A 25,675-nucleotide genomic window follows, 5' to 3' on the forward strand; every position below is an offset into this window, starting at 1 on the left:
TTAATATGTGAAAAGGAGGTGCACATTTCATTTGAAATGAAAATGATTATGTTTAAAAATAGCCTACTGTATCCTCTATAAACTCTTCAGTGAATTGACTTGTGTTTTCTCAGTTATTCCATATTTTTAATGGACTTTGTAGGAGTTTTTGAGAGAAAGACACAAAACACAGCTCTCTTCCTCTCAGATATTGTTAAAACTGTTTCTGAATATATAAACAATTCTCAATCAAGTATTCAAGACAAATGCAGCCAGTTCAACAGCTATTTAGACAAGACTATTTAGTACTGAAAATTATTGTAACGCTATTGCAAACTTGAAGTTACACAGCTGACTTTTGGCTCCTTGGATATGCCTGAGGCTGTTACCTCTCTGTTACTCACAGCACATAACCAGTACCTAAAAACATATGACTTTCTTTCCCTGAACATTAACTGGAATTTTACAAATGACAGCAGGGTAAAATGAGGTATCAGCATTCCCTTTGCTCTAATTGCAGCACAGCTTTACTCATTACGAATTAGAAAAAGCCAACATGAATGCACTGATCGTTGTGAGATCCCCAGCTATTTCTCCAGTGAAAGGATTAGGGAATAGCCGCAACTAGCATGTAATCTGCTGTGCTGCTTTCTAGCTACAACTTTACTTTTTCTCCTTCCCTTGCTAATTTTCTGAAATAATTTATTTTCTAAGTGTACATTCTAGAGTTATGATATTGTCAGGCTTCCACTTTGGAAAAAGGTCTCCAGTGATGAATTTGGCCTGAGTGATCACCAACTACAGCTGATCATTATGGTCAACTTCCTACATCAGTCCCAACAAAATCCTCCACAAAGCTCTCTTGGCTCTCCTTTATCCTCTTTCATTCTTCCCTCCCTGAAGTTTTGCTGAAATATCTCATTCTCTTCTCAGTTCAAGTGAAACCACCGGCATATCATAAGAGAAGATGCCCATGCCCAGGGCACACACACTGAAGTGTGGAAATGTGCCAGCAGAAGATAGCAATTCTCACAGTTTCTGCTCTCTCCTGTTGAGGTTGGTGACCTGAATGAAATTGAACTGGCATTTCTAGTCCTGCCAGAGGTACTAGAAGTGTGCTAGAAACACCCCTGATCCCCAAAGTAACATAAATGCAAGGATTTCTGTAGACATGAACCTGCACAAATCAGCATTATGAATGTCCCAGATGACCTGGGACAGTTGCAAACAAGCCAGTTCTGAAATGAGCCAGTTCACAACTTACTGCAGACTCCAAAGGGCCTAAATCTACTGGAGAGCTGATTTGCAAGAAGGTCATAGCACATGCAGCTGTACCTATATAAATGTTATTAATAAAACTTGAAATTAAGTGTAGAAAAACGTTATTATAGGAAATCTTGATATTCAACACCTATAACTTTCTAAGCCACCCTTTTCTGGTGAAAAGTGAGTGACTCATCTGACTTTAAATACTAAAATATACTACTGAACTTAGTTAGTGTCTGCCTGTGATAGTCTATGGAAACATGCTTTTGAGCTAGGAGGCATCTACACAGTGACATATCCATCATTTGGGCCACACTGGCTGGAAAACAAACTGTAACTATAAAAAATTAAACTCATTGTTTACAAGCTAAATAGCTTGAGTTTATTAAGAAATTCCCTCCCTCCTTGTATTAAGAAGATACGAGTAATTTATTTGCAAGTCGGCAAAGGACAATTCAGACTACTGCACCTGGACTAAAAAGTTAGTGTGTGGAGCAAACCAGATAATTTTCTTCCAGTGTAATGCATTCAAATGTCCATGATGACTAAGTAATTTTCATAAAGAAAGGCACAAACATTAGCCAAGTAAAGCAACTGCATCTATGCACAGTAAATAGCCTGGAATGATAACATCACCTTAAAGTTTTACACTATGTTTTCTACAGCCACATAGGCGATATGTAGTCTTCACCATTGGAGGTGGAAAATGCTGTGACAGTTTTTACAAGGTAAAGAGCCAGCAAATATGATTCTTCATTTAAAGGACAGTTATTTTACCAGAATAAAAAAAAAATAAATTCAAAACAACTCTTCCAGATTTTGTAGGAATGACAAGATGTTCAAAGCATCAAGGTGCCTTGTTTCAAAGATACATCAGCAAAAGGAGACTAAAACTTGCATATAAAATTCAGACATTTCAAACTTGGCCAGGAAACACTTTTTCCCCTTAAAGGTATGGATCTTATGTAACAGCCCTCCCAAGTCAGGTTGTTCCCATGGAAAGAGGCATCCTTACAAACACCTAGAGAGATGCCAAACATGATGAACAATAGTTCCAAACTTTAGACATTGATTGTAGTTTTCCTTGCTAGAAATTGCTTCCCATACTGCTGCCACAAAGCTTTGTTCTTCAGGATCCCAAAAAGAAACCATATTGCTTTGTCCTTTTTTTCTGACTCTTCTAGTGTTTCCTCTTTTCTCTTGGAGTTTTATTAGCTCTTTTCAACCCTCAGAAATATTCTGTTCCTTCAGTACCCTAATGTTTCACATGAATAGGATGGAACTCTTGTCTTCTTCAGGTGGGAGTTCCAACTTGCGGGTAAATAAAGCTAATTGGTCAAAGGGAACAACCTTCTATTTCACACCAAACGTACCTGAGCTGAATTTCATATTGCCCTGCATGACGAGACTGCACATTCCTCAAGACCAGCGTGAAGATGTCTTCATTTTGCAGGATTTCACACGCTGTTCCTGGTATTATTTCTTTCCCATCTTTAAACCAGTGAACAGTGGGGAAAGGATCTCCAGCAATGGCACAGGATATCAGGACATTTTGCCCAGGAACTGCTGTCACTGATCTCGGCTTGCTAATGAACCAGGGTTGAATACCATCCTGAGGTTCTGTAGATTACAAACACAGTTTACAAATCAGAAGAAAATGCCAAGCTTGAATGTCACCACTAAGCTAACTAATTTCAGAGAAAGCAATCACAGGCAAGGAAGGTTATTTTGAACACGCAGGGTGTAAGTTTTTAATCTGAAAATAAGTCAGGCTTTAATTTTGGATGTAACTTTTGTTCATACTAAAATTAATCATTTACTTGGCACTTTACTGGCTCAGTCCAGGCTTATATTAAGAGCAAAACGAAGGGACTTTAAAGCTGCCCTAAAAGGAATCTTGGAGATTTGTCCTTAGACAATATGGGTAGGAATAGCTTTAAGGGCAAGTAACAGTACTATGACTGCTGTGCAGTTGAGAGCTCATGTAATAAATCATCATTAACAACTGTATAAAATTGCATTTAATATAGAAGACTGACCCTGAGGCTGGATCTCAGGGGAGATTGGAGGAGAGAGGAAGGTCTGAATTCAGAGCAGACAGCGACAACAGACTAAACAGCTCTATCAAACACTGCAGATAAGATATTCTACATTAAAAATAAAAAAAGTCTCACAATGATTTCTAATAATTTTCATTAATGGCTTTGAGGAAATGTCAATATTCAGTAATACTAGAAGAAGTCCTTGTCACAAGGGTAGTGCATGCTCAATCACAGGAAGTTTGTAGGTACTTGAGTGTTTACTGTGGGGTTTACGCCATGTGAGGAGATTCAAAACCAAATTTTTGGCAGGTAGTTCTCAGACTGCAGAAATTGTGTCTTTCTTACCTGCTACCACTACAGTGCTAACATTAAAGCCAGGATACCTAGCTCCTAGACAGCTTTTCCAAATACTAAGGGCTTTAATTAGAAACAAAAACATATTAAAAGGTTTACTTTAATCCATAGTTAAGTAAGCCTGATAGTTATAATCTGAATCTGCACTTAGCAGAAGTTTTGCTTTGTCCCTGAAATAGGACTCAGGAATGCATTTTTGAAATAGTAACATAATGTTCCAGAGTGAAAAGATTTTTTTAAATCTGCTTCTGCTCAATATCCTTTTTAATTCAGATGTGAGAACCTGAGCGTCCTTTGCAACAAACCTCATAAACACTCATGTATTTTAAATAGACATTCCTCCAGCACATTAGAATAATAATTTTCTTTCACCATTTTGTAAGGCAAAGAGGAACTTTATACCTTGAACTGTCAGTGTAGCTTGTGTTTGACTTTCTCCTACTTCATTCCAGGCTTCACAGGTATATTTGCCTGTGTCTTCGGGAAACACCTCCTGGATGTACAGACTGTACTCATTGCCTTTCTTCTCAAAGTGGAAATCTTCTGTCTCCTGGATTTCTTTCCCATTATGCAGCCAGATAATTTCAGGAGGTGGGTTAGCTACAAAATAGGAAGCAACAAAAATCTGAGACACACAAAATCCCACCATATGTCAATTAAGAAAAGGAATAAAGTTGGTTATTTTTTTGCCACCTGATTCTGCAATTTCATCTTTAAAATTCAGGAATTTCTATTATTAACTCTTTGAATGCTAAGTAATGTGGAATTGTCTTTTTATGGCTAAAATACAAATGAATAAGGGAAGCATGAATACAAGAGAGAGGGAGAATGAGTTCTAGACACCATGAAGATGGTTATTAAGAGTTTCTGATACCAAAGTTCATACAAGGACTGTTCTTTCTGCAGCATTAATCTTGTTTGGTTCACAACAAAAGCTATTACAAGTCCACTTCAACAAGAGGATGCATATTAAACTTTTATCATTATATCATTACAATTAAGAAACACTTCTACAGAACATGTTAACATGTTAACAATGGACAGTGTTCAGCCTCACTGAAGATCGGATTAGACAAACCTAACTTTTAAAAAACTGGTTCCTAGAAATATTGTTTCCAAATGCAAAGACACCTGCTAAAAATATGGAAAAGCCACACATTTTGCAGCAGGATTCTAATTTTTTAAGTAATACTATTCTATAGCAACACACCTGATACCTCCACAGTCATTATCACTTGACTTCCATCCATTACTTTGAGGTCAGTCAGGCCTTTAAGGAAGACGGGTGCAAAAGTCTTGTTTAGCTTTGCAGCCTGCGCACTTTCTGCCTTCTTGCTGCTCTTCTTTTCTGTGAAGTCAAAAAGAGAACAAAAGGGGTCTCTTACTGGAATTTTCATGACAAACTTTAACTGAGGCCTTAGGCTCAACACGATTTTGAGACAGTGGTTTTGTTTCAGCTCTCAGAAGGTAAAAATAACTGAAACCACCCAATACAGCTGTTTTGCCTTACCAGTATTCCAAGCAGAAAGACAAGAAATAGGAATGGAACTGTCCTCCTTCCGAGAATCCTCTTAAATCATTGTTATCAGATATCAGAGAGTATCACTGAGAAATTACACGCATTTTCCCCAAGTATATATGCTCAGGTGAAAAAAAAAAAAAGCAAAGCAACCCAAAAACTTGTAACCAAAAATTCAATGCCTTTAATCACAGTTAAATGAATCTAAAAGCCCTAGGGGAGGTTACAAGTTGCCATTGTCATGATTGATGAGTTACAAATGTCAACTCACAGCAGCACAGGATTTGCAACTCTGTAAGAAATTACAAACCATTTAGATTGTTAGATGGTCAATGTCCAACAGGTTTGAGTTCACCACACTCCTCTCCTATCAATCAATAGGCAATTGATTGATAATGGTAAAGACTAAAACCTGAGGTTATCAATATATATCACAAAACCCACTGTTGGATTAGGGCTTTTAAAATTTCTTTTTGCTTTTGAGGCTGTACAATCAAATGCTGAGGGAATTTGGAATTAAATAATTCACTCTTGAAAATCCAATCTATCTATGATGTGTTGTTTCCAGTAGCCACAGTGGTTTCCTCTGTCTTGCATTCAGAGGCTATGAAACGAGACCATTTAACTGTGGTCTATATGGTACACTAGACCAGGAAGTCTACTCCTGCTCTAAAAACCTGAGCTAAGACACTTCTGAAGCCCAAGCAGTGATCATGACCAAATGTAAAAAGTCATAAATATTTATTGGTCACTTGGATACACTTTCTGTTTGGTTTAGCTTGTGTTCAGACCTCTTACGTCTTGCCTTTAAAATGCCAACCCTGCATTCTGTCCACACATGAAAATATTTTTATTTTCTTTATTCCTACCTTCAAGATTTTCAAAGGAATATCAAGCACATCCAAAATAGTTTTACAGTAACAGAAAGTGCCAGGCTGGAGAAAAACCACAATTCATAAAATCAGTGATTAGAAAAAAAGCCAGCATCTCACTGAGCAAGCCTACTGAACGTCCTGGAGGCAAAAAGTTAAGTTTGTACTGGGCTAATTTGAGCTCAACATAAATTTGGAAGCAGCCTGGATGGGAAGTTTCTCCTCTTCTCTAGCAAAGCTTTTTCTAGCCAAAATCTTGTCTCGCTGGCTCATGTCGCAGGTCTTTTCTTGGCACTGAGCAGTGAGACATTGATGCATGTGAGAATGGAAATATGGGACCTGAGCGAGACCCATTTGGATTGGTGTTATGGAAGCACAACTCTGAAGTGCTGGATTCACCATCAGACCACACTGATCAGTCTTAGGGCTTCCCACAGCACCTGCTTGGAAGTGACTAATGCTGTACAGAAAGTAGCCAAGAAGTTGGGTGAAACTCATCTACAGAAGTAAACTCCTGTGGTTCGCTGTAGCCCTCTGTTTTGTAATGTTTACTCAGAGAAACAGCTTCAAACAACTGCTGTACTAAGCAATATCAGCAAATTTCCTTCACTGCTCTAATGCCTTGCAGGAAATTGCTTCGTCCCTCAAAGTGAAACTTTGTCTCACAGTGTGGGAGAAATCCATATAATGAAAAAAAAAGGAAGAAAAGAAGACAAAGAAAGGAAGAAAAGGAAAAACCAAAAAAAAATAGCAACACAGGAAAGAGACATAGGGAAAAAAACCCAATGAAAATATGCTTAAAAAAAAAGTTCCTGTTATTCTTTTTTACTGAAATACTTGATAACAGTGCAAATCTAGAAGGCAGATATGCAGGAAGAGGAATGCAGGGAAAGAAAAACAAAAGCAGGGGTGTGGCTCTAGACCAACAAAGAAACAGACCTGGTATCTGATCAGAAAAGTTCAAGTCTTCAGAGAAGGACAGATAAAAGAAAAAGAGCAGAACCAACTCCCACGAAATTTAACAGTGACCAGGTGGTTCTAGCAGAAATTCTCCCAAAGCCCTGGTACAAACAGCATTAAGTTTGAGCAGCACTCTACATCCCTCACAACTGGCTCTTTGCTCTGTTGCACTCACATGCCTTCTACATGTAGTCTAAATAAATGGATTTTTATAATCAAGGAAGACAATACAGTATAACAGCCTCAGCTTATTAAAAAGAAATGTGTGAGCAACTACAGAAGAAGCAAACCAAAATAATTTCCCATAAGGAATTTTTCAGCAATGCTAACTCCTCCAAAATATGTGCTGAAGACATAAAAGATCCAGGTACTGGAATAAAACCACCTTCTTGCACAGGGCTACATAAACATTAAATGGAAGCAAGCAAATAATTCACAGTAATTGCATATATGAACCACAAAGCCAAAAATTTGAGGCCTCAGTTTTTAAAGTTATCTCAGGCAGATGTATCCTATGGTAGTGAGGAGGCCCCCTGGTGTGAGGGACATCAAGATTTACTGGGGTGCAGACATCTACTCCAGAAAGAGCAAACTGTCAGACTTAAAGGATGAAAGCCAACTCGCCATTGCTACTGATCAGTGCTCGCTCTTTGTAAGGGAAGCTGTCGAATTGAAATGAAGGGGGCCAGAACCTGCCTCACCACTGCACAAATCTCACAAAAATAGTAGTGCTTGCACTAAATTTAAGCCCTGCATAGGTTTATCTTGACCTCCTGGATGAAGACCAGTTCTATGCTTAAACAGAAACTTAGGATGGCAAGTATTAAAAAAGTAGAAGTCTGTGGTATGTGAGTAGTAAAAAACTTTAAAGAATAGAGCTTCAATACAAGAAAAGTTTCTGGGAGACTAAAGAGCTATTTCACTGGGGGGAATGAATGTAATCATGCAGAAGAACATTAAGATGGATCATTAAGTCTGAAATATTGAAAACTCAAGGCTTAGTCCTGGGACAGAAAAGCAGCTTTCTGAAAACATTCCTATCCTTGTAAATGTACCATATAAAAATGCACATACCCTTTGATTTAGTCCTTGAAGTATTACCTGATTTCTCAATACCTGTTGTAAGGAAGGAGTAAAAATATCTCCCTATGTATTGCTGGTGTTCTTTGGAGCCCAGGAGAAGTGAAGACATTTCTTTACCAACAGATACAAAAATCTGTTGTATGTAAGAGCTCAAAAGCTAGAAGCTATCATGGCTAAAGCAACCAGTATTCCTATAAAAACCTGTGTCATCAAGGATACAGTAAATATATGGCTAATAAGTCTGACTCCCCGGCAACTTGAATAGGCTTTCTTCAAAACACAAGCATTCCCCCATACTTTAAAAAAAATATATTTTTAAAGGGGATCTCTAATCCTATGTTACTGTTTTTTAGAAATGTATGTTAATCAGTAGCATTTTGTACCAACAACATAATCAGAATATCACAAAAATCACCAAATATTTCTTAATGTAGCAGCAACAATTAAAAAGACTTTAGTTCTAACCCATAAATGCTATTTGTTCATTAAGAAACCATAGGGGCTCATTTAATGTAATTTTTCTTCCTTTACTTAAAATTTGATGTTATGGATTTCTAGACTTAGAAAAAATTAAAATTACCTACTGACAGCTTTAGTTTCTCAAAGATGTTTTACACAAGACAAGACACTCTGTTTTAGTCCTGTTATTTATTCTAAAATCATTGCATTTTCTCAGAAGGGATTGATACAATCATGCAGAGGCCAAATTAAAAAGCCTGAATGTCAACTATTTTCAAATTCTTCTGAAGCTTGTAAATGCTTTTAGTTGTTTATTTATGACATAGCAATATGCATTGACTCAGTGTTTGTCTGATGAATGCTTTAACATTTCACAATTTTATGATGAAATAGCAGTGCTCTACATTTTCACAGCTTATTTTAATATATCTAAGGGCTCTTTCAATTTTAGTCTTACAGCTCTCGTTTGGAAAACAGCAATTAAATTGATTTCGGAGTGAAAAGATGGGATGCTGATCATTTGAAATTAAGCAAATACCTCTTGTTCCCATCTACGTCAAAAAGATACTGTGTGATTTTACTTCCTTTTGAAAACACCTGGCTAATTCTTTTGACAGTAAAATATTTAAAGGAAAACCATACACAAAAACCCAGGAACTGTTTGCAAAAGGGTGGCTTCAAAAAGTGCAACAATCATAGAAGTTCACATTCCCTGGCCACAGCTAGGTGCTTTCTAGTTTCATACATCAGGAACAAAATCTATGACTTACACCAGTAAAATAGTAGGGAAGAAGATGAGAAAACAAATAAGCAAACTGCACAGAAAGCCCTGGCCAGGATTAGGGCTTGTGTTCCCTGATTCCTCCGAAGTCCCTTTCACCACACAAACTCTGCTGGGGTTCAAAATCCATACACCCTCAGAGAGCGCTGGCTTCAGAGCCCAAAGCAGGAGGAGAGAAGGAAAGGAAGAAGACAGAGGTAAAGCTCCCAGCTGAGATAGTGCAAGTCACTGTGCTTCTGGCTGACACATCCTCTTTCGTAACACTGCAGGGTATTTCTGCTGCCAAAACTACAGACAATAAAAATACAGCACATTTGGCACCAGAAAGGAAATCTGGAACCTAAGGAAAATTTTGCCTGACATTAGCATAAGGGTATGACTTCATTATGTATCTATGCATCCTCAAGCTTATTCAGCTGGATGTGAAAAAAGAGGAGATCTGATCTCTCTCTATTATGTTAATGCTCTCTAATCGCCTATAGCCATTTAATAGCTCCCTTGTCACTCTTAATTCTTACTGCTTTCATGCAGGGGTAGGTTCATCTCTAAGAATGAAAACAAGGAATAAAAGAGTCAACAGTTACTAAAAACTTCTGCCCAGGGCAGTTAATTTTCTCTGTCCCTTTCCCTTCCCAATCAGCTTCTGCTGGTGCACTCAATTCCCCCCCCTGGACCATGCCAAGGCAGTTCATGGGGGACATCAGAGAGCCCTACCTACGGCTCCCATGGGTGAGCTTGATAAAACACAGGTACATTTTGATGACTTCTTTTCAGACCTTACATCTAGTTTACTTTGCCGTAGCTTACAAAAGCTGCCACGATTTTTTAACCACAGCTGTTGGTTTCATGCAGGTCAAATTGTGTAAGACAATATGGAAGAGAACTATGATTTTCTGAAAGGTGTCTTACAGAGAAAAATTTTTGCACAGAGCCATAGTCTGGCACAATGTGTAAGCCCAGCTGGAGCCTTTCTGGTGGACAGTGATTGCTCTGTCGTTTCAACAGGTTCTTGATAAGGTGTAACACAGGGTGATAGATTTAAAAGTCCACCACAATAATCTCACTTATAAGTTTTCTGGTTTTTGCCTTTTTTAATATGCATGAATGTTCGGAAACAGTAAGTAATAAGATGCACAGCTCAGTGGGAAACACAGCCTGGGAGACCAGAAATAGTAAGCAAAGCATGTAAATAGTACTTTATATATCCACATGCATTTTGTACAAAGGAAAAGGAATATAGGCTTTTCCCACCACATTCCCTTACCCTTGAGGGTTCATTTTTTATTAGAAAGACACTCAAATGAGCATCCAAATCTGTGTTTACAAAAACTACTTTTCTGCATTAAAGATTAAGGGGAATTGAAACTGTTCCAATTTCTTAGAAAAGGTACAAATTCTCAACATATTTGGATGGCAATAGGAAGACATATATTACCTTTGATGTAAAACTATTTCTATTAATCTCTTATTCTGGGTTCCAGTATTTGTGTAATCAATAGTAAGGTAATCTAACTACAGTGGCTGTAGCAAAATTTGGATTATTTATTAACCTGTATTAACAGAATTTTAAGGTGATAAAAAATGCTTTCCTTTTATTTGAGTTTTCTCAATCCAGGTTTCAAAGCGTCCTTACATAAATTTAACCTCTGCATATTTGCAGGCTGGAAGTTATTGCAAGAGGAGTCTTAATGTTAGCTGTGGGTCTAAGCCAAAATAAACTTGAATTTTTTAAAACCTTGGCCTGGATCAGAACTTAGGGCTTGAGCATATTTTTAAACATATTTATAATGATGAGCAAGGGTGAGTTATTGAGTTCAAGGTGTATATCTCACAGAAAAGGGGAAAATTCATGCTGCACTGAACAGTTAACCTAGTACAAGTCAATTTCACAATACACCTGAACCAGTTTAACTGCAATTATGCAACCAACTATTTATATTCTAAGGTAAAAGACAAATCTATATCCTCGGAGAGACAGAAAAGAAGAATCAATAACTGCACTGTGCTATTCCCATTCCCCGACTTGCTGCTGAAACTGAACAAGAAAATCCAGATCATGATGCGAACTTTAAGAAGGTTTCCAAAGGCTAGACCTAGGTTTTACCTAGGCTTATACTCAAAACAGTTAATATTTTATGGACATCTCTAGTCTAGGAAATTTTCTTGTTCATTTGCCTGCCCAGATGTACTGAAGATGTTTTCATGTGAGCTGCAGAATGCTGACATCTCCTGTTGAAATATCAACAGGACTTCAGCATGCTGAGCACTGCACAGAATCACACAACAACTGAGTTTGGAAGGAACTTCTGGAGACTGACCTTTCCAGCCCCCGGCTCAGGCTGGGTCAGCTACAGCACTGCACAGACACACAGCTCTAGTGCAGCAGCTCAGCAGCCAAGGCCAGGGTTACAACTGGTGACAAGTCAAGGACATGCAAAGAATAGAGAGTTTGCTGCATTATGTTCAGAACACCACAAAAAAAACTTGCAGTGTTTAGTCTTACAAGAGGTTTAATTATGCTCGAGGAATCTGTTTGCCAGCATCATGTGGTTGACTGCCAACTAATGCCTCGTCTGAGCCGTGCGGAAGGGCTGCCTCGGCAACATTTACCATTTATGGTGTTTAAATATCATTCTGGCTCACAGGCTAATAACTCAACTGAGCTGGGGAGAATGCTTAACTCAAAAAGCTCTGCGTGAGCAGGCTCAGAGAGAGAAGCACCAGGTTCCACTAAAAACTCTCAAAGCAAGACTCAGGTTCACACACAGATCTCGAGCTTGAAAAGAATTTCACATCCTCAAATGTTTTTGGTGTGAAAAATCCAGACATTACCAGATCTTAAGCTAAAAATGCTATCAACTGAAAAATTAAGAGATTTTATAAGGCAGAAAATTGATATGAAGACACACATTGTCTTTCTGTAAATTGTCTTTGCCTCAGGCCTGAGGCATAAAATTTTATGAGAGTTTTTCAAGAATTCAAAACTTGATTTATAATGGCATAAAAAAGTATCAGACCTTATGTTCCTGAGACATGTAGGAATATTTCTGCTTTATTAAAGATCTCAGGTTAGTATGCCATTTTGCAAACTTAGGTCATGAGAACTAGGTGTTCAATGACCTAGCAGTGTTCTTTACACATTTACCTCCCATCATTTATTTTTGCAGTTATAATCTGGTTTTTGTAAATGGAATGTAAGATTTAAATATCCTTGGGAGATGCTTTCACTGAAGAGCTGGGACAAGTTATAGTCTGTATGCTGTCCTTGCATTACACAGAAAAACTGATAACCTAAGACTGACAATGCCCTAAGCCTGTACCAGTAAGGGTGGTTGGGATTATACAAAGGAGACCAAGTTCCACTTTATCATGTCTGGAAATCACTTTATTTTACTCTGGGCTAGTCTTCCAGCCCTATCCTGCAACTCCACGTATGGTCCTTCTTTCCAGAATCTTTCCTCTGCATGGGATATCACCAGATCACCAGCATTTTAACCTGTTTCGCTACTCCATTTATTCTGCAAATAAATTGAGTTGTTCCAGTTGAGCACTGGAGCAGGCTTCCCAGGGAGGTGATCACAGCACCAAGCCTGTCTGAGTTAAAGAACCACTTGGACAAGGCTCTCAGGCATATTGTGTGATTCTTGGGGTACCCTGTGCAGGGCCAGGAGTTGGGCTCGATGATCCTGATGGGTCCCTTCCAACTCAGCATATTCTATGATTCTGTGCAACTGAGATGGCACCCCAGAAATCCCACTACGAAAAGGCTGCACCAGTAAGAATCATGTTTCAGTGAACAGTCAGAATAGAACAGACTATCTCAGCTGGATGGGGCCTACAAGGATTATCTAGTCCAGCTGCCTGACCACTTCAAAGCTGACCAAAAGTTAAAGCCTGTTCTTTGGGACATCGTCCAAATACCCCTTAAACACTGACAGGCTCAAGGCATTGACCACCCCTCTAGGAAATCTGTTCCAGTGCTTGACCACCCTCTCAATAGAAAAATGCTTCCTAATGTCTGGCCAGAATCTCCCCTGGCACAGCTTTCAACCATTCCTATGAGTCCTATCACTGGATTCCAGAGAGAAGAGAACTGCAGCTCCCTCTCTGCTTCCCCTCCTCAGGAGAAAGCTCAATAAAGAGTGCAGGGGTCACAGATACAAAATAGATGGCTGGGTTCACAGCAGATCACTTTGCAGTCAGCAGACTGAATTCCTCCCTGACAGTCTCACTGGAAGCTTCCGCAGCCAAAGTGGTGTTTGCTTTTGCCTTCAGAACTGTCTGCCTTATTAATGACTTACCCTGTTTGCAAGTTATTTATATTAAATAATTTCTCTTTTGTCACTGTCACAGACAGCAACTCCATGGAAGGCCTGAGAGCCTGTATACCTACCAAATACATTTATAAGGCTGCTCAGCTGGCCCACTGCTAACAAATTCCCCAGCATTAGATACCAGTCTGACATGGAGAACTGCAGGAAAGGTGCTTCATACATGCTAGATCAAGCCAGGTCAGCTCCACAGTGAAAATATGCATTCTACTGAGGCAGAATTTCACCTCCATATGTATAGTCTCAATTTTTGTGTGACTGTCCAGGTAGATTCTAATTTAATTGCAGGGAGTCATGATGTATAGAGATACCAGTTCCGTTAGAAAAAATTGGGCTGTGCATGAGCTGAAATGCAATGGAAGCACAGTAAGAACAGGCAACCACATAAAGCACTCATGTCCCTGAGGATGCCACTGATCTTCAGCCTTTCCCTCCTCTGGCAAATCCACACTGGCAACAAAATTAGTTATCCCGTGGTAATATTAAAATAGTTCTGCTCCTCTCTTGGGTGAGCAAACAAAAGGATGCTGTACTAAGAATGCTGTTAGGGAAGCCCCAAAGACAAATAAGGCTCAGACTGAGAGCTAAGAAACCAAATTTGAAGTTAGACTAATGTAAAGTGGAAAAAAGAGAAAAAATACAACAACACTGTATTTCTGGGTATAAGTTGGTGTCAGAAAGGAATTCTAAAGCAAGACCTATTTGGCATTTAAGCCCATAAAAGATAAGGTAGCTCTAGTATAGCATTGCTTGAGGTCAGTTTTCTCTTCTTGATTAATTTATATTAAAAATATCTTGAACCAAGGCACCACCCTGAAAAAAAAAAAAAGACAGAGCCCGTGTATGTGGCCCAACAGTCAAGCCTTCAGTAAAATGAAGCTGCAGAGAAGCACTTGCAGTAGCACACAGCTATACAATGTTCCTGCCCTCTGTTCTGTTCCTCTGCTGCAAAGGAATGATAGATGCTTCCCTTCGGCAAGTTCTGGAAAGTTTTAAAAATTTAGCTAATCCTATGATAGTTTGATGGCTGTTTGAGTTCCCATTAGCTAATCCACATCAGCTGCTCTTGAAAACATTCTTTGGGGTAATGTCATGACCCTGCTTTCAAAATTACTCAGGCATATATTCAGTGAATAGGTTTTATATGTATTTTGATGATTTCCACTTTTCAGCTGTAACTTAGAACACTATAGAATTTGGCAATCCAAGCTGGGACAGCTTGCCCTTTGGCCAATGCAGGACCATTCCCAACTGTTGTAATAATCATCTGTTTTCTGTCATTCTGGTACATAAAAATTTAATGCTCCCAGTATTTGATTACTTGTCACAGTTGATTTAGGAGCAGGTTTTTTTCTTTTCTTTCTTGTCCTTTTAAATTATTTTTTTTCCTGTCAGCATCTCATCTTTTTATTTCATTTATAAGAAATGTAAATGCAATTTCTGAAATTTAAATTTTCCTCATTCTGCAAGTACTCATCCCTCATTTGCATCCAAATCTGGTTCCCCTTTTTCTGGAAGTGATTTATAACAAGAAACTGTCTTTAGAGTGCATTTTTTATATTGATGGCACATCTATCATAACAGCTTTCACACGTTTTGCTTTTGTCCTTCAGTTTTGGTCCCTAGCTCGCATTCTGTTTCACATTTGGTCCTGAGGTGCTGCAAGAAGGCAATTTAAAAAAACCAACCCCAAACTTAGAAGGGTTATAGCTGTTGATGAACCATACAGAGTTCTGGACTGAGATCTTTGGAACACTCTTGAAAGCTTTGGAACAGATTTTCTTTGATGCTCATGACAGTTTACCTCTGACTTTTCAATACAGTAACAAAACCCTTCTCCCTTTCATTTAGTGCTCTGAAACCAATTCTTACACAGACAAGCTACTTATTCTTACCCACCCTACAATTCTTACCCACCAGGCTACTGGTCTGGAAAGCCTTTTGGACATTTACTAGGACTAGACTGGCATATTTTGTAAAGTCACCTATAGTGCTTTATATTTATGTTATGCTTGAAATAAAGCAAAATGCTTTCAAATAAGGCGTGACTGAAAAGCCGCCACAAACATTTCATCAGTATTGGCAAGTAAAACATCATTCTTCACTTACCTTTGGCAGAAATATGGATCTCAGAGAAACAAAGCTGTGGCCTCTCAATTAAGTCTTCAAAGAGAGGCTGCTTATTGCAGTGATAACCTTCTTTAAATGATTAATGTCTAAGAAGGGTCATTCTGAGACAGAAAGAAAAACAACCCACAGCCTGAAGAGATCATCTCTCATGACTGAAGGAAAAGATTCCTACCTGATAGCTTTTCTTCCACCTGGTTATATTTTATGGTCCCGCTCACACCAGATGGAAGAGTGACAGGAACAAAACAAACCGGCTTTTCAGAAAGCATCTCCCTTTGCTGCTCTGACAAACTGGTTACAACAGGGACTGTGACAGGCTTTCAGGTGGCTCTAATCTGCTCATCCAGTGATCAATGAATGAATACAGTAATCGGCTTGGAAGGGTTACAGGCTTCCCAACATAGACACTTATGCTGGGGAGGCTGCACTGGGAAAAAAAGGCATGAACAGAAAGTGGTGGGGACGAAAGAGGAACAGATGTGAGTCCAGGCAAATGCACTGCTGGCAGGGAAAGAGAAATGAGGTCAAGAGCCAATAAGCAGGAGCAGCCCTATCTGCTGAATAGTGTTTGCTTACAAAGAGTATTAGGCCTGCTGTAAAACAAACAAACAAACAAACAAAAAACCCAGCAGTGTGCAGAAAACAAGCACCAGCAATATGTGTGGCTGCAGAGCATTAGAGCCCACAGAAACACCATGGCTGCCAGCCTGCCCTGCTGCTCTCACTGCCCACATCTCATGTGCTTCATCTTGGAGACAACCAGGGATGCTACTGCTCGGTATGAGGAAGCTGGAGAACTCTCAAGGAGCGTGCAGTGGGTCAGGTACCTTGTTTGTCATTTACTGCAGAACTGCAAGACAGAGGACATTCTCCTAGGAGTCCCAGCTTGATATCATAACTAGAGAAAGCTGAACCAGGCAGTCACTTACCCCCCTGACATGCAGAGTCTGTTTGCAAAATAAGAGAAGCTTCCCACATGCAATATTGATGTGGTTTGGCACAACAAAGCCCACACTCTTCCTGCAGTCCATAATCAAGTGTAGCACACTCAGATATTGGTGTGAATGTCAAGTAATTAAATATCCCTTTGACAATTTTTTTCTACAGGTGGACCTGCCCTGTAATTCCTTGTCAGTGATTAGTTAACTGACAGACAACCACATGTCAGAAGGCTTATCTCAGGAATGAGGCAGACCTGAAGAACTGTTACCATTCCGGGGAGCTGGCCTTACCTTCCAACTATACCAGTTATTACCTCCATCTGTCTTGCCTTTATACTCTGATTGTCACAGCCTCAGCAAAACACTAACACCAACTCACTACACAAGCATATCCAGAGTCAATTAACTTTTCCTCGCCTCAGTTTCCTATTAATAAAAAACCTGATTAAAATATTCAACCACCATGATAAATACATTTTAAAAACCTGATTAATAGATTAATAATAAATAAATTCATAACTTATTCATAGCCTGATTCATAAATTCATAAATAAACCTGAGTATCTGCAATCCCCATCAGTATATAATCACCATATATTTCAGATGACCTGAATGTCCTCTAAATATCTCTGTTAAGAGCTGGTTGGTTTGTTTATTTTTTAAGTAGGATGCCTGGTGCATTTAAAAATGGCTTGTATACTTATTTTCATATCATAGAACAACATGAAAATTGTAATATGAAATGTGAAAATGTGAACACCAAATACAATAGCTTGCACATACAATAACAGTAACAAATCAGTCATGCACATGTTTAAAAACTTTTTAAAAAAATGTGCATCAGCCCCATAGCCTCCCAAATTTTGATTTTTGTGTGTATAGAAAACAACGCGTAAGAAAAAAATAATCCTCCATTTAGTAGCAAATGGTACCATTTCAGGAACATCTATAATTGAGTGTTTGAGTAACAGTGACCATGTTTCTCACCTCTCAGATTTACTTGCATTAGGCCAATTGATCTAGCATTTACCCAGTGCACCCACTCACTGGGAGATTCAGTAAGAAATCATTCTTGTGGTGAAGACACTTGTTAAGCTGTTTTTTCCAGGGAGCACTGCTCAATCTCTGTAGTTCATCTCTGCCTGTGTGTCAGCTTTGAGAAACTGCTGACAGAGGGAAGATGGCTGTCAGGGTTCAGTCTCGTCTACTTAGTCCTTTACAAGGCCAAAATTAGCTTCACCTTGATTAACTTAGTTTCTCCACAGACTACCTAATGGATCTACCCCAATTTACTCAGCCTTCAGATCACTTACTCAAGTAGAGAGATCTGAAGTGATCTGAAGATGTTAATAAGCAGAAGACTGATTAATTTGAATTTTTTAAGACCATTGCATTCCTTATGCCCCATCCATATGAATGTGGGACTTTTTTTTGACACAGTCAAAAACCTCCTACAAACAAATAAGTACCTTCATTGTTTTTCATATTTAAAAAAAGGAGTAATTCTGAGGTTGTTCAGTGCTAGACAGAATTTATCCTGCTTAACATTAAGGAAGAAAAAGACAACCATAAATGAATCTGAGAGTGATGACTTAGAAGGAAAGCTATGCCACAATTAGCTTAGCTAATTATCCAGGGCCCAATGCAAAGCGTGCTGAAAATACTGGAAAAAATCCCACTCTTGTATTTAACTGGACTTGGAACAGTAACCCTTTATGGGGCAAAGGGCCTTTAAATTGTTGTTTCCTACAATAATTTCCTTTCACAAAAACAATGTAACAGACCTTCCAAAAGCCAAAGAATGCACAGAAGTTGATTAGAAAACACGGCATGTGGCTAGATAACACCTGTAACCTACTAGCAGGTTAAGGACCATCTTGTACTACAATTCAGATGTGAATTGAACAGTTTGACACTCATTATCCTTGCTGCTAACTTTTCTGAGTTATCTGTGAGCTGAATTTCGTTTAGAAAAAAAAAAATTGAGTTTTACTGTTAAGACAGACTCTTCACTCCAGGTAAAGTTTCCCCAGTGATCACAGTAGATATGTCCCTTCATTAGATTCTTGCTGCAGTAGAATAGCAAAGCCAAAATGGCAGTAGGACGTGAAATGTAGGCCTAGACAGAGATGTGTCCAAGGACCACAGAAGCAAGCCAAGGAGAAGCTGGATTCTGATGCTGGTCTGATACTGATGATATGCCAAGAACATCCGTTCCTTCTTAGATTAAATACAGACTCCTTCTCACATGAAAAAGGAAAATATTTCTCTAACAATGAGCACTGCAGGAAACCTGACATCCTTAAATCAGCTTGGAGACAAAAAGGAACTGGAGAAAGAGGGGTTACAATTCAGAAATGATTTTACAGACTTTATTCCAAAAATCAATGTTTGGTCAGGATAGAATTTTTGAAGTTTTCTCCCTTTCCATACATACAACCATTTTCTGTTGTAATCTGCTTGCACAAACTGAGAATTTAGAGAAGCCTTAGGAGCAGCATTGAGAGACTCAGAGAACTCTAATGTCAATAAGCTTTTGACAGATGTTCTGATGGAAAAATATACATGAACAGATAAGAGATTTGGAAATTAGATTTTAAATTTGGTACTATTTTTGGCAGAAAAATCCACATTGATCTGAGTTTTGGGGAAAGTTACTGTAATCCTCATGGCAACAGGGACATAATAAGTTTTAGGGAAGAAGCAGACAGGATAGCTAAAACTGTAAATATATTGAACATGAAGTTTTACAGCCTGTCATGTATGTTCTTATTTCTGCTCTTATTCTTCCCCCTCCCTACTCCATGACTCCCAGAAAATGAGTGGGATGCAGATGAGAGAAACTAACTCCCCATGATGGTGGCAATGCAGCTTTCTAGCCCCAGACTACGTAAAGCGCAAGAGGAATCCAACACCGTGCAACAGTGACAACGTGGCCTGAAATAGCTCAGCAGAGCACACAAGCCCAGGGAAAGGCTCACTCTCTACTGCTCCCACGTTAGCATTGCCTGTCAACCCTAAAATAACTCTGAAATGCTCAGTAAGAGGGGACTGTTCCTTTAGTTTCTGAGTCCCAGTCAAGGATCAGAAGGCCCCACATCAAAACCAGCTCCCTCGAGGTGGACCACTCTTCATTGGCCCTTAGCTAATGCAGATGAAATCCTTCAGAGAAATTAATGAAAGCTTAGAGAACAGATTAGTTTCAAGCTTATTTTAAATTGGTGTTTTCTTATTTTTCTTACTTTGTGCAGTTTTTCAGGAAGGGGATGACTGTATTTTCAATTCGGTAATCAAGAAATTAACTCATAGGTTTACAAGAATTGCTGTTTTCACTTTACCCTTGCCATACAGTCAGAACAGGGGCAGGCACAGCACTGAAGAGCTGTAGACAAGCACCCCAGAACACTGGTAAACAAAGACAAATCTTGAGATCCCAGGAATCAGGGTACATTTCCCACCAAACTGCATGTACAAATTTAGGGCAGGTGTTATTTAGTCATAAACAAAAGGAATAGTTCCCTTGGCAGTTCTCACTCAGAAGTCTATTGGATAGGCAGTGACAAACTATTATAACTTTGGGGAAAAATCATTTGCAGGTGACAAATACCAAATACAGGCTTGATTGTAGAGGGAGGGAGAGTCTGAGGGAGGGGGATTGAAGAGAGAGGTGGGAGGGATAATCTCCAGGCCATGAAACAAAACACCTATATAGACTGATGCCAGGGGAGACTGGAAGAATAAAGACCATGATATTGATGGATACTGCCTCACTGATGAATTTATCCATGGAATTCTGTCATCTATTGTCTTCATTTTGAACTCTGGTCTTTTAGAATGTGTTTGTTGAGATTGTAGTACAGAATTATGGTTTTCAGGAACAAATCAGTTCTGTCAAATCAGCACTCTGTCAGATTTCTGAGACAACAGGTCATGGCAATTACTTACTACAATGTTCTTCTGGTACTTTCTCTACAAAAATTCCACTTATTTAGAGTTATACAGTCCCCAATCAGCTGATACATGCCTGTTCAGAATTATACCTGATAAATCCTGGTAACAGAACAAGGATATTGGCATTTGCTATCATAACTGCAGTCCCTGGCACTGGTCTCTGTGCTCTGCCTTTCAAGAGAAAGGAGTAGCATCTGCCTCCTCCCTGTAACATTCTCTGCCTGATGGGTGATATCTGCAGTTACTTTTTTTTTCAGCAGTCCCAGTCCCTTCTTACACTGGTAAACCTCTTCCAGAACAGCCTCACTGCTCTGTACACTAAGCCCTGGGGAAGGTCAAAGCACTAATACCTTTTTCTGAAATGTGTTTATTACTTTACACTACACAGTCCTTAAGCACTTAAGTTGCACACACCTCCAAGGGGGAGAAGAGGTACCCAGCTCACAAAAGCTTGGAAAAAACAAGGAATTCACTTTAAACCACCTCTGCTAAGGATCCAAAATTATTTTTGTTAAAAAATATTATAGCTTATATGATTGTAGTAATTACAACTGTCTAAGATATTCACCTTTGACTGTGACCTGAGCACTGCAAGATGCCTGTCCTGTGTTGTTTTCAGCCAGACAGGTGTAAATTCCATCATCTTCTGGTAGGGCATCTTGGACAGTCAGTTTTGCAACTCCATCTTCAAAAGTGGAATGGGCATATTGAATTGGCTGGTCTGCAGACAGAAAGGAAGAGAATTGATTTAATACATCAGCCACAAATTTCAAAAGCACTTCTAGTTTTCAGTGAAATCTGGATGCCTAACACCAGCCAGCATATTAAAGTGCAGAGCCAAATCCCACTCTGTGGTGCACAGCCACTGCTCTCTAGTGACTACAACCAGCAGCATCCCAAGCACAAAGCACAACGTGGTTGTCAGACAAAGCTCACCATCAGATTCACTGGGTGCTACCTTGAGTAGCAGCAAAAGGACAAAAGTTTATCTTCGATTCTCTTTGAGGTGGATAAGACAAGAAATGTGTGTTTGCTTCAGACATTGTCTCCATCTTGTAATTTGCCTGAAACTAGACAAAATGCAAATAAAGCTAGATGTGCAAAATCTGTTGGGCATGGAGAAGCATATGAAGTCCTCCAAGAGGTACTTTGTAGTGGAAGACATTCCAAGAGAGACAACAAAATCTGCAATGGAGGCAAGAAGCTGATTGACAGAAGCAGTCAATCTACACTACAGTATGGCCAGAAACAGAAGGGTACAGTGTCAACTGTGGTGATGTGACTGTTAAAGAAGTTCATTTTAAGAAACTGGTTCCTTGAATTCATTTGAAACATGCTTGAATATTAGTATAGATGGCTTAAATTTGCCTTGCTATTGTTTCAGCAACCGTCATCAATCTCAGCCTTGCTTTTTGAAATGCTTCTGCAATCTGTTTTCCCAATATTAAATAGTTTCCACTACTGACTCATCTTTGGTTGCTTTCCCAGTGTATGCAACACTTAAGACAACTTTATACCTGTGCATAAACATCATGCTGGAAATAGAAATTAGGGTCATCTAAGAGAAGAGGATGAAACAGCAGAGAAATTGTGCAGGACTGATTTGAAGGTGTCTGTTGCTTGGAAGTTTGTGGTCAAAAAAGATCAAAATTTGTTACATTGCCAAAAAAATTTTAAAGGACACATATCTGTGATTTCTAAGAACCAGTTCTGCACTATGAGTAGGATAAATTAAATGATTTTTCTCTCATCTCTGATTTTCAAAGGAAACCAACTCAGAAGGCAGTGTGCACTATCTGTGCACTACCTATCTGCATACAAAGTTTCACTCTGAAATACAGACGTGTCAAAATCAGCATCATCCAGTACTTGCATATATTATAAAATGTGGTAGATGATCTTCATGCTTTGCTTATAAGCCATCTGTTCATTAAGTTAGCAAATTTTCTGTTGCATGAAAAATTGGGGTGAATATTTAATCAACTCCCCAGAAGACCCCAATTTTAGAATAAACTCTCTCCAGCCTTTGTCACAGGTCACATATTTTTATTACTGGTTCCTTGGAGCTCATTTTCCCTCAGTCACACACAGACTGTTGGAACTATTATGTTGGACCACAGAGTTTCTGCACATGGGAATCGCACTACATTCAAATACGTACAGGTAGAGTTAAAGCCCAAGCAGACAAAGCTCTCTGGACAAGGGACACTGGACTGCTTTCCTGGTCCAGCTATAGAATGTCTAACCTGACAGGGTCCTTGCCTGGGATTCTGACATTGAAAAGTATTAGTGGTGACAAATGATGCTATGATGCTATACCAGAAATACACTCGGGATAAAAGCTGCATCATCAAAAGCAGAACAATGCCTTTATATTTCTGCTGTAAGTAACCAAATGAATAGGGTAAGTGTTCTGCATGAAAAAAAAAAAGTGGACTCCTTCACCATGTCCTCAAATTTTTTCAGAGCTCTTTTTCACTCTAGCTCCAAAAAACTGGCTATTTTTTAGCATTATTCACAAAATAGTTAATTCACCTACAGAACAGCCTTTTCATCAGCCCTTAGGAATAACCTGCAGCAAGATTCTAAGTTACATCCACCGTACTTATATTTTGATGTAATAAAAACAACTCTCCCAGTAGTGAAACGTTCCCTTCTCCAGAGGCAGACCAGTCAAATCTCCAGGACAGCTTGGCAGCAGGAACAATAACAAAAAATACCTTTCTGCTGGCATGTTATGCCTGAAGAAAGGAAATTTTCCCCTGGCCCATTTATTAAAAGCTTTCTGGACAAATCACAAAGCTATCCTAAAACCAAACACTACTCAGAGAATTGTTATGCTAAAGTCATGGTGATACTGTTCTTAAATTCAGCAGAAAGAGGTTCAATTAAACTTTGAGAGAAAGAAAACCCACACAGAAAGCAATATGAATAGAAAGATACTTAAAACAGTCATAGACTCCTTATTCCTACAATTGCAAAGGAAGTTAACCAGAAAGTATTTTAAAAAGATAAAGTAAATTGGAGTTACACACTGAAGTATTGTCACAGAGAGGACATGCAAAAAGTTATTTATAAGGCTTTGGTGAGGCCAGAACTAAAACACAAGAAGTTTACTTTCAGGGAAGTTGTCAGTAAATCAATGAAAATTCAGAAAGAAACTTTAATAAAACGTAGAGGGAGAGCAAAAGGACAAAAGAAGCATCTTGAAAAAGCTGGAAAAAAGCTTTAATGGTAGATTTGCAGAGAAGAGTAAGAGCTCAGATAAAATTCATAGTCAAGTAGCTCTTATTTGTGCAGTCTCTACGAATATGGAAAAACTTCTCATCCTCATAGATGCTAAGAAGAAGTAATTACAGACAATGCAGAGCATATACCATCTATTTTTCATCTCACTTGACCTGAAGGAGAGCTCAACCTCTGTAGTGCTTGGAAAACGTTTTGAATTTGCACGTAGTCCCAGCTGGTAAATATTCTTGGCATCTAAAGCAGTACTTGTATGTAACATTGTGCAAGAAGTTGTTTCAAGGCTTTCAGTTCTCAGGTGGTGTGGGCTCCTTGGAGATTGGAGAAGGCAGACTGAACACCATGGAGCCTGTTCAGTATCAAGGCATGGCCAGCCAGGAAGGGAGCAGGTTCTGCTTCCTTCCTTATTTTTCTTGTTTGTTTCGCAAAGCAGCCTTCCATTCATGTTTCTTATGATTGATAACTTGGTCTTTACATTCATTATTTCACCAAGATATACACTCTTTCCTCACTATTCCCCTCAAATTGATTCTGGTTTGTTATCACTGTCATGCTTCGAGGACAATTTGCATTTGATATTTTCTAGTGAACTTTACACGTCCTGTCCCATCTGATTTTTTTTTTCTATGGAGTTCTGCAAAAGTGCTGTATTTTGAACAGTAGTGAGACTGCTCACAGCATATTGCTTTTTCCTCTGTCATAGCAGAGTTCAGTTGTGAATATAAAAAGCTTTACATTCCAAACATGGAGAGCAGATGCTAATACACCTTTTTTTAAAACAGAATTGGTCTGCCTGCCTCAAATTATATACTGTGAATATACTGTTTTCTTCTTATGGCCAGTTAGTTGATGAAAGAGTCTACCACGTCATTTTGCCAAAAGTACTGTTATGTCTGCTTGGAGTAATACTTCAAGACCAGAAGCACAATTTTCTCCTTTATTTGATCATGGATGTAAATATGAGAAGTTTGTAATATCTAACTAGGTGGTAGACAGGAAGGAAATGTTTGCATTCAAGTGGATATCACCACAGCCAACTTGATCCTTAAGTAAAATAATAACCCTAGGAGTGTAGATGGAATTATCAACATTAAACAACTATTTATAATCCCTTCACATTTGTATCAAAATGGTATATAAACAGTTATGTCTCACAATCCTGTACAAGACAGAAAAGCATTAAACTATAGTGATATGTTTCAGCAGTCTGGAATGAAAGTCGTGTGCTTGTGTCTTTAGAGTAATATATGATGTGTCTAATTTTTATTATTATGAGAGCTTCTTGTGCTTCTGTTATGTCGACTCATCACTGCCTTTTGATTTAAGAGCAGAGTTAATGCACTGACTCTCACTTACAGAACCCTAATGGTTTGAAATTGAACTAACTAAAAAACAACCCCCACCTGCATTGTGATATCAAGCCAATTGCAGCTAGAAGTTTGGATGCAATGTAAGCATGATTACACCTGAACAGGGGCAGACTAATGACTTCAGTGAGAAGAAAGGTCAATATAAAATAAACGACCTGAAAAAAGGCAGTGGGGGACAGTACATCACAGAAATATGTGGCCTATTTATGTCTAGGCTTTATTTTTCAGGAGACAATAGTGTTCTGATTAGAACATGGTTACACAAATGGAGACCATATATCTATGCCTGATGAGCAGCAAGTCATTTGAAAATCAACTCAAAGTCAGTCAAGTGAGACAGGAAGATGCTCTGTATGTGAAGATAACTGAGTATAACTACATCATTCAATGT

The 25,675-nt window shown here is 38.8% G+C and overlaps 1 protein-coding gene across 3 annotated transcripts in view; it reads right to left on the bottom strand.

Annotated features, from left to right (window-relative positions):
* The window catches only part of MYLK (myosin light chain kinase), a 198,776-nt gene that overhangs the window by 78,443 nt on the left and 94,658 nt on the right, over positions 1 to 25,675 (bottom strand). Inside the window, exons 11-14 of one of the 3 annotated variants that reach the window (XM_032115204.1) lie at positions 21,237 to 21,389; positions 4,852 to 4,989; positions 4,044 to 4,241; positions 2,619 to 2,865 (exon numbers count right to left, since the gene is read on the bottom strand). In XM_032115204.1, coding sequence (XP_031971095.1) covers positions 2,619 to 2,865; positions 4,044 to 4,241; positions 4,852 to 4,989; positions 21,237 to 21,389 — 736 coding nt within the window. Of the gene's footprint in view, positions 1 to 2,618; positions 2,866 to 4,043; positions 4,242 to 4,851; positions 4,990 to 15,755; positions 15,855 to 15,948; positions 16,061 to 21,236; positions 21,390 to 25,675 lie in introns of those variants that run through there. The other 2 variants (XM_032115205.1, XM_032115206.1) reach the window with 2 other exon arrangements.

The sequence above is a fragment of the Corvus moneduloides genome, chromosome 7 (genome assembly GCF_009650955.1).
Source record: "Corvus moneduloides isolate bCorMon1 chromosome 7, bCorMon1.pri, whole genome shotgun sequence".
Taxonomy (NCBI): Eukaryota; Metazoa; Chordata; class Aves; order Passeriformes; family Corvidae; genus Corvus; species Corvus moneduloides.